Raw genomic sequence first — 10006 nt, forward strand, 5'->3', positions numbered from 1 at the left:
GCGTCCAGCAGAGTTGTTCAGGGTAGTCAGGGAGCTAACTCAGCTCCCTCCTGCCCCGAACCAGATCCTTGAACCTTCTAAGGCCTGCTGTGACCAATTTAATAACTTCTTCGTGGATAAAACTTCTCGGATAAGCGAAGGTCTTAACGCCGACATTCAGGCAGAACCTAGGGTAGAGGCATTCAGAGCCTCCGTGGACTTTGTTAAACTGGATCGGTTTGAGTTGGTCAGTACCGATGATGTGGACAAGATCCTCGGAAGTGTTCGGAAAACGACCTGCTCTCTCGATCCCTGTCCCTCATGGCTAGCAGCCCAGGGGGGACCGGCAGTAACTTCACTGTTACGCCGGATCATTAATACATCCTTGAGGGAAGGGCAATTTCCATCTGATCTTAAATTGGCCACTGTAAAACCTTTATTTAAAAAGCCCTCCCTCAACCCCCTGGTACATAATAATTATCGGCCAGTCTCGCTGCTGCCATTTCTGGGGAAGGTGATCGAGAGGGCGGTTGCAATCCAGCTTCAGGCAGTCTTGGATGAAACGGATTATCTGGACCCATTTCAAACTGGCTTTCGGGCGGGTTACGGGGTTGAGACGGCCATGGTCGCCTTGGTCGATGACCTCCGTCTGGGCATCGACAGGGGAAGCGTGTCCCTGTTGGTGCTCTTGGACATCTCAGCGGCTTTCGATACCATAGACCATGGTATCCTTCTGGGGCGCCTGGCAGAGGTGGGAATCGGGGGCACTGCGCTCCAGTGGTTCCGGTCCTACCTCTCTGGGAGGTCCCAGATGGTGCAGCTGGGAGACGTGTGCTCCGATGAGAGGGCCCTTAAAACTGGGGTCCCTCAAGGAGCCATTCTGTCTCCCATGCTATTTAACATTTACATGAAACTGCTGGGAGAGATCATCAGGAGACATGGGGCGCGGGGTTATCAGTACGCTGATGACACCCAAATAATTTTCTCTATGTCTCCGACTGATGCAGTGACTGAGGATGGCGTCTCTCCTCTCGTGGCCTGTCTGGAGTCAGTAATGGGCTGGATGAGGGAAAACCGACTCAAGCTGAATCCAGAGAAAACGGAGGTACTTGTGATAGGTTCCCCTGGTCCAGGAATGGCGGTGGTTCCACCTGTCCTGAACGGGGTCACGCTCCCTGTGAAGGACTCCGTGCGCAGTCTGGGGGTGCTTCTTGACTCGTCCCTTCACCTGACTGCTCAGGTGAATGCGACGGTCAAGAGCACCTGTCATCAGCTTCGGCTTATTCGCCAGCTGCGTCCATACCTGGCCCAGAGGGACCTTGAAACTGTGGTACACGCTCTGGTAACCTCGAGACTGAATTTCTGCAATGCACTCTACATGGGGCAACCCTTATACCAAACCCGGAAGCTACAAATGGTACAAAACATGGCAGCCAGGCTGGTCACTGGTACTTCCAGGGCCAGCCACATTACACCGGTGTTAAAAGATCTGCATTGGCTGCCGATTTGCTTCCGGGCGCAATATAAGGTGTTGGTGATGACCTATAAAGCCCTAAATGGCTTGGGCCCAGGATACCTGAAGGACCGCCTCTCCCCATACATTCCGTCCCGCACCCTCAGAACATCTGGGCAGCAACTACTTAGGGTTTCCAGGGCTAGGCTTGTCTCCACTACCAGGAAGACATTTTCCATCGCCGCCCCGGCCCTTTGGAACACGCTGCCAATAGAGCTCCGCTCGGCCACCTCCCTGGCCCAATTTAAAAGGGATTTGAAGACCTTCCTTTTTGGTAATGCATTCCCCGATTAAGATGTCCTATGGACCTCCTTCCTCTTCACTGGCAAGTGGATTGGCTAACTCTGGGCTTTTCTGTTTTTATTGTAATGTTATTGATGTTTTAATGTATTGTTTTTAAAATGCTGTAAACCGCCCTGATCTGTGGAAGGGCGGTATATAAATAAAAATTTTATTTATTTATTTTATTATCTATCAGGGATGCTTTGATTCAGGGTTCCTGCATGGCAATGGGTTGGACTGGATGGTCCTTGTGGTCTCTTCCAACTTTATGATTCTATGATTCTGTGGTTCTGTGAGAGATTTAAAACAGACCAGGGATGGGAAGATTTTGATAGAGATGAAAAAGAGATCAAAGTAGTCTTAGAAAATTGTAGACAGAAAATGGCAACATTTTATAATATTATTCTTAAACAAGAATTGGAAGATGAAACAGTTAATGGTCTGATGATCAAATGGGCACAAAATATGGGGCATACATTGGATTTAGAGCACTGGGAAAATTCCTGGAAAAGAATGCAAAACATTTACATTGTGCCACAATCTAGCAATAGCAATAGCAATAGCAAGTACATTTCTATACCACTTATCAGTGCACTTAAGCATTCCCTAAGCGATTTTCAAAGTGTAAGCTAATTGCCCCCAACAATCTGGATACTCATTTTAGCAACCTTGGGAGGATGCAAGCCTGAGTCGAGCCTGAGCCCCCTTAGCTGGGATTGAATTTGCAACCTTATGGTTTGTGAGTGAGCGGCTGCAGTACAGGCATTTAACCACTGCACCACCAGGGCTCCTAATCTAAAGAAAATTATGTTAAAAGTCTCCATAATAATAATAATAATAATAATAATAATAATAATTTATTTATACCCCGCTCTTCAGCCAAATGGCTATCATCTTCCCAATGAAAGTAGAACTATAGCTCCTAATATGATATAGATAAAACTAAATGCAAATTGTGAAAAAAATATTGGAGAGCACTCACTGTTTCTCTTTTTGGCTGGTCTCCTGTTTGGGAATTTTCACCACCATTATCTTCAAGAAGATGTAGGGAGCAACTGCTTAGTTGGACTGGTTCTGAATCCTTTGTGTTTGGTCTGCTCCTGGCAGTGACTGTCCTCCCAGGTGCTTCTTCAGTGATACTGTCCCCTTCATTTTCCTTGGCAGTTTCTTTCTGCTGGTTCTGTAAAATCAATTTTCACTTTGTTCTTCAAGGAATTGCTCATGTTATCTCATGCCCAGAAGAGTATCAATATGGTGCTGAAGTGTGCTGACCTTCTGTTCCCAGAGACTCCCCAGTTTGCCCTTGTTGAAAGTGTAATCAGAGAGGTTTTCTGGCAAGAAAACAAACCTTGCACACATGTTGCAGTGGATGACTATAGATCCTTCTGCCTCCATCCCTGCAGTTACTTTTTGCCCTCTTTTAGACTATAATAACTCTACAGAATACAACTATGTGCACTGCTGGCTCCAAAGCTTGCTTCCCCAGTCAGTCTGATTTCCTTTGCAGTCACAGCAACTCCAGCAAAGGCTGCTGCGAAAGATATGCAGATGAGCATATCTTCCCAGACCTCTGATTCCCTCTGAATTTAGTAGATATGCATAGGATTGTGCTGCTAAGGGCTCAGAGTCCCCCAGGGCACTTCTGTGATCAAGATCTGCCAGAAGTTGGCCATGAAATTGCTTTGGAGGACCTACAAATGCCTAGAAAAGTGTTCTCTCTAGGAATCTCTAGGTCCTCCAGTGTGACATTTGACAGTTGTTGACAACAGAGACATGCTGGAGGACTTAGAGGTTCCTAGAGAGAACATATTAATCAAATCTGTGAGTAATCAAATTTGCAAAAGACAAAGCTGCAAATGTGGAGGGCCAACTGTATTCTGCAATGTTGGTGTTCAGTACAGGGACAAATCCTACCTCCCTGAGGTGGTTAGGTGTGTGTATGTGTGTATAACTTGTGGGGCAAGGTCAGAGAAAGAGAGAGAGAGAGAGAGAGAGAGAGAGAGAGAGATATGTTGCCGTTGGGAGATTGGGGGGGGGGTCTGCACAGGTGAAAAACTCTGTCCTCATGCCGAGGCCAGTGCTGCCTGTTCACACAGTGTACACTGACTTTCTGGCAGAATACTGTGTGTTTTCCCCATTAACCCAACATTGCTCCAGAGTTGGCAAAGTTGGTGAAAACCTTGGTGTTTCCTCAAAATCCGAGGGTGAGTGCATGTGGCATGTAAACAGCTGGATTAGCGCGGGTCATTTGGAATACGGGTAAAAGCTGTATCTTTTGGGAGGGGGGGGAAACGGGTTCGGCGAATATGAACTTGGCCCCGATCATGATCAGGGCCAGTTCATGGGAGGGATTTAGGTCAGAGGGAGGGCAGAGGGCAGAGCATTCCCTCCCCTTCATTGGAGAAGGAGGAGGAGGAGGAGGAAGGAATAATAATATAATAATAATAATATTTATTTCTATACCGCCCGGTGGCAAAGCCAATCTGGGCGGTGAACAACATAAAAATTTACAGAATAAAATATACATAAATATTTATACTCCCTTCCCCCCCTTAAAAAATTATTAAACACTTAAATGTATTAAAATGGGACTATAACAATGTATAATTATACTATCCTAAACTAAACCCCAAAACCCTCAGTAATCCTCACCATCAGGGGATGGGGCCACAAGAGGAATAAGGGAAATCGGGGAGCCCGGGAGCCTGGGTCGGGAGAAAATTTAATCTGGAAGAGATCCGCCTTGACAGCTTTTTTAAAGCTGTCTAAAGATGTTAACTGACGGATCTCATCTGGCAGGTCGTTCCAGAGCTTAGGGGCGACAACAGAGAATGCCCTCTGAGAGGTAGCCGCAAGTCTAGATTTTGAAGACTGCAGCAAATTCCTCCCAGAGGAGCGGAGAGCGCGGGGAGGATTGTACGGGAGGAGGCGGTCTCTAAGATAGCTTGGACCCAAGCCATTTAGGGCTTTAAAGGTGATAACCAACACCTTGTACTGGGCCCGGAAGCTGATAGGCAGCCAGTGGAGGGACCTCAAGACAGGAGTGATGTGGTCCCTCCTAGATGTTCCTGAAACAAGCCTGGCTGCCATGTTTTGGACCAGCTGAAGTTTCCGGGTCAAGGACAAAGGTAGCCCCATGTAGAGCGCATTACAGAAGTCGAGGCGTGAGGTTACCAGCGCATGCACAACAGTCTCAAGGTCCCTTACTTCCAGAAAAGGGCGCAGCTGGCGTATCAGCCGAAGCTGATAACAGGCACTCCTGACCGTTGCATTTACCTGATTTGTCATCAGGAGCGACGAGTCAAGGAGCACCCCCAGACTGCAAACACAGTCACTGGGGGAGAGTGTGACCCCGTCCAGGACTGGAGGTTGTAACCTAATTCTTGGTTTTGGGGCCGCTACCGTGAGCACTTCCGTCTTGTCTGGATTCAGTTTCAATCTGTTTTTCCTCATCCAGCCCATTACTGCCTGAAGACATTCATTGAGAGGGGAGATGCCATCGGAATTCGAGACCGATGAACGAGACACAGAGAAATAGATTTGGGTGTCATCAGCGTACTGATAGCACCCAGCTCCATAACTCCGTATTATCTCACCCAGCGGCTTCATATAGATGTTAAATAACATCGGGGACAAAATAGCCCCCTGAGGAACCCCACAAGTGAGGCTCCTCTTACTGGAGCTACAGTCCCCGAGCAGCACCCTCTGAGACCTGCCCGAGAGGAAGGATCAGAACCACTGCAAAGCAGTGCCCCCGATACCTAACCCCCTCAGGCGGTCCAAGAGGATGCCGTGATCTATCGTATCGAAGGCCGCTGAAAGGTCTAAGAGCACCAACAGGGTCACACTCCCCCTGTGGGAAAGAAGGGATGCCAGGCAATCGGGGTGACTGACAGAGCCAGGAGCCGGAGGAAGGATGCAAAGGGCAATCGGGGTGCCTGAGAAAGGGTCGAGTTCAGGGTAGGTCAGAGGGAAGGCACAGACCGGAACAAGCCTCCCTCTCGCACCAGGCAGCTCTCTTTTTATTTTTTATATATTTGACAATCTTCTATATGCATAGTTCTACAGGTAGATACATATATAGATAAAATGTGTCCGCTTGTGCTACTTTCCTTTTCATTTGCTTGCTCCAAAGGCACTTTGCAAGAGGCTTTTTTTTCCTTCCGAATGCTACAATGCAAATGCTACAAATGTTTCTCTCTCAATTTGGCAAATTGATACAGAATGCTTTTGCTACTGTCTCTAAGAAACTGGGCTGGCTGAGGGAAAGCAAGGGATGCAGAGATGGCATTCTGAGGTGAGGAATTAATTAATTAATTAATTAATTAATTAATACATGTGTATGAGGCATTCTGGGGTGGCAAGGAGGGAGGATGCAGGATGCATTTTGGAGTTGAAAACAGGGCCAAAGGAAGATCCATAACCTGCAGTGACCCAAATACCCACAACACACACACACAGAGGAAGTTTTTAAATTCGACAAAATATGCACATTCTAGCGCCTGTTTTTTTTTTTAAAGGATGGGGGGAAGCGCACTTCCGATTGCCCAATGGGTGCAGGAAACGTCACCTATGACGAAAGCAGAACTAAATTTGAATGACAGCAAAGGCGCCTTCATTTTAAACCGATTTCTCTGAGAGGGCATTCAGGGTTAAAGCACTTGCTTCCGGAGGGAATTGGGGGGAGGGGACCGAATCTTCCCAGTTCCTTCCAGTGCAAAAAGGTCAGTATGAATGGGGATATAGAATCGTAGAGTTGGAAGAGACCACAATGGCCATCCAGCCCAACCCCCTGCCATGCAGGAACTCTCGATCAAAGCATACCCAACAGATGGCCATCCAAGCCTCTGTTTAAAGACCTCCAAGGAAGGTCTTTAATCACATGGCTGATAGAAGGGATCCTTCTACCTTTTTTTCTCATTGGTTGCATGGGCAAGCCCACCCTTAAGAGAGGTAGCAGCTTGCTGGGCAGCCTGTTCATGGAGCTCCTGCAAGTGCAGAATGTACAGTGCAGGTAAGGTCCTGAAAGTACAGTGGTGGCTCTGGAGACAAGGGACAGGCCAGCTGTGCCAATGCCGTTTGGCCTGGCTGGCCTATGCAAACAATAGTGCACCACTGCACCAGGTGTAACCTGGTCCATATGGATGCCATTGTGGCCAATCCAGGTCCAATTCTGGAGCATAATGCTCTGGACTGGCCTCAGACGTACAGCAGTGCAGGCAAGCCCATTAAGAACAAGAGAAGCAAACGCAGAAAGCATTTTTGTGGCACAATGCTTCTCTTTGAGGAGCTGAAGTGGAGCTAGGGATCTGCTGCTGTGAGAAAGGAACTGGTGTTTGCCTCCACCAATGCTGTATGTGCACTTTTGGAAAGCAGAGCAAATATTCCAGAAAGACCCAAAGTCTTCAATGGATTCTCCTCCAGTGGAAAGCAAAGGCTGGGTTGTGCTGCACTTGAAGCTTCCCTCTGCTCAAGGAATTGAGGAGGATGCATTAAATCTCTTGGGCACATTAACAGGGCATGAAGCATGCTTTGCCCCTTTCATAATACTGTCTCCAACCACATGTTCCTGAACAATTCTTGCTCTCATTGCATTGGAATTTATCACATGGGAGGAATTTCTCTTAATTTCGAATGAAAAGAAAGTGGGGCCAGAACACATTCACGTGAATTCAGCAAATTTACGTGAATTCGAATTGTGTTCGAACTGGCTTCCCATTGCCCGAAAATAGTTTGCCATTGCCCGAAATTGCGTGTGATCACCTCTCATGCAATAACGTCAAACCCCATGACTGCGTTCAGACTGACTTCTCATTGCCTGAAATTGCGTGTGGTAGTCTATCACGCAATAACGTTAAACCCTATGATTGCATTCGGATCACCATTGGATTATACTTCTAATTTCTCTTGTCTGATAATGTCCACAGTCTGTGTGGACCTATCACACTGGAGAGTCTCAGAAATGCTTCCCATCATATTTGGGCTCCATCTCTTTCCTCTAGATTAGACAAACATAGATGATGAGGTGGGAGAGTGAAGACTGTGACAAATACATTTGCTGGAGAAATTAACAAACACAGGAATTTGGCTGCTGCAGTACAGTCCCTGCTGCACCCAAACTGCATTTGCACTGCAGAAATAATCCAGGTTGATACCACTTTAACTGCCATAGCTCAGTGCTATGAAATTCTGGGAACTGTAGTTTATTGTGCACCAGAACTCTCTGACAGAGAAGGCTAAATGTCTCATAAAACTACAAATCTCAGAATTCCATAGCATTGAGCCAGGGCAGTTAAAGCAGTGTTAATCTGGATTATTTCTGCAGTGCAGATACAGACCCAGTGTTGTTAGTAAGTGTCCTCTCAAGAGATGTGTACGTTTTTGTATCATTTAACAGTTTGGCCCCAATCATTCACACTCACACCAATTTTTGAAAATTTCATCTTACACATAATAATTTTTTAAAAGATGCACAATGATACTTTTGTAAGAAATAGCTTTCTTATTACAAAACTATAATATGCCCAATAAGAAAGTAATTAGCTCACGTTCTCTGTATAATAAAAACATACATTTCCATGCAAAAGGCTGGGGGAAGTTAGGTCTCAGCTATGGAGAGGTCATGAAAGGTGGGCTATGGCTATTGATGAGGCTGGGGTTAGGAAAACTGGAGTCCCAAGATTTCTGGGAACAAGAAGAATGAAGGCAGGAAGATGCAGAAATCAGGATGGATAATAAATGTCTTTTAGGCCTGTTACAGACTGCCAAAATAAAGCTGCTTCGGGTCTCTTTGGAGGTATGCTGTTTAAATGATGCATGCACCCTAAGAATCCGGAAGCTGCACCAAAGCTGCCCTCCAATGCTTAGGAATGGAGTGTGGCTTTGGCCTGATCTCAGGACTCTTAGGACCCAGGCATCATTTAAATAGCATACCTCCAAAGAGACCAGAAGCAGCTTTATTTTGGCAGTCTGTAACAGGCCTTAGTCTGTAAGCATGGGAACAATAATGTCTATGCTGGCTCACCATAACAAAAGGGGTAGTTACAATTATTGGAACAGCTTCACTCAACAACAGCTGATTTATTTTTGTTTTTATTTTAGAACGGTGTGTGCTACTTTTTTTAGTTCTTGCGTGGTACTTTTTATATTTAGAATTTTGTGTGCTACTTTCTTCTGTATTTTTTTTTCTTTGACAGGATATGACAGGAAAGCATTGGTAGAATTCCTCAGATTACATTCTGTGTCAGTGAAATTCTGTTTATCTTTATAAAATGTCATTGACACAGGACGTTTTCTGAGGATCCAGACTCCAGTTTGTGAATACTGGAATGGACATGGGTTTGAAAAACAAACACACAGGAGCTACAAGGTGAGCCTGGTTATAACTCTTTCATATTGTTATGTGCCTTCAAGTGGTTTCTGACTTATGGCAACCCTAAGGCAAGCCTATCATAGGATTTTCTTCACAGGGGGTTTGCTATTGCCATCCTCTGAGGCTGAGAGAGTGTGTCTTGCTCAAGGTCATCTAGTGGGTTTACAAGGCCAAGCCAGGATTCAAACCCTGGTCTCCACAGTCATAGTCCAATGCTCTAACCAGTACATCACACTCTTTCTACTGGATCACATTTGCACTAAAGGTTTGAGATTTTTCTTTTTAAAGTATTTATGAAACGGTTATTATGGGTATGAAAAAGAGCAAAAGAAAGGCTGCATGGAAGGGAGAGAGGAAGGAAGGAAGGAGAAATAAACATGATTCCTAGGATATAATCACCATGGGTTATAATGGCTGGACTTTTGACCACAACTGACTTAAAAAAACAGCACTCATACCAGCATAGAAAGGAAACAAGGCATAAGAAATGACCTCCAGAGAACAGATCAGGATTCACTGTTACCTTCTCAGTGACACCACAGGTTTACTCCCGAAGAAGCGAGCTGCAGATACAAGGAAACCTCTGTGACTCATGCAGAAAAGGAGTCTTGGAGGAGCTCTCTGCTTTAGCAGAAGCAGGGACTCAGGCAGTCCAGAAGTGGATGTACTGAGGAAAGGGTAATGAGATACTCTGCCAAAGCCCTGGTTTCCATGGCACAGTGACTTGAGTAAAGGACAATGATTTCAGCAATTGATGTTCACAAAGTGGCTTTGGAGTGGTACTAATGAGCAGCAGTCTGGAGGAAAGAGAACTTTGCAGCAATGATTGGGCCCAAGGAGATGAATGGCATTAATTACAA

General features: G+C 45.9%; 1 protein-coding gene across 1 annotated transcript in view; it reads right to left on the reverse strand.

The window, feature by feature from the left end:
• C1R (complement C1r) overlaps nucleotides 1–9752 on the reverse strand; it is a 28301-nt gene extending 18549 nt beyond the window's left edge. The window contains exons 1-2 of the mRNA XM_089488966.1: nucleotides 9670–9752; nucleotides 2757–2954 (exon numbers count right to left, since the gene is read on the reverse strand). Coding sequence (XP_089345092.1) covers nucleotides 2757–2803 — 47 coding nt within the window. The 5' untranslated portion in view covers nucleotides 2804–2954; nucleotides 9670–9752. The remainder of the gene's footprint in view (nucleotides 1–2756; nucleotides 2955–9669) is intronic.
• Between the last annotated feature and the right edge of the window lie 254 nt (nucleotides 9753–10006).

The sequence above is a fragment of the Sceloporus occidentalis genome, unplaced genomic scaffold (genome assembly GCF_023333645.1).
Source record: "Sceloporus occidentalis isolate IW3139 unplaced genomic scaffold, rSceOcc1.0.p SCAF_1, whole genome shotgun sequence".
Classification (NCBI taxonomy): domain Eukaryota; kingdom Metazoa; phylum Chordata; class Lepidosauria; order Squamata; family Phrynosomatidae; genus Sceloporus; species Sceloporus occidentalis.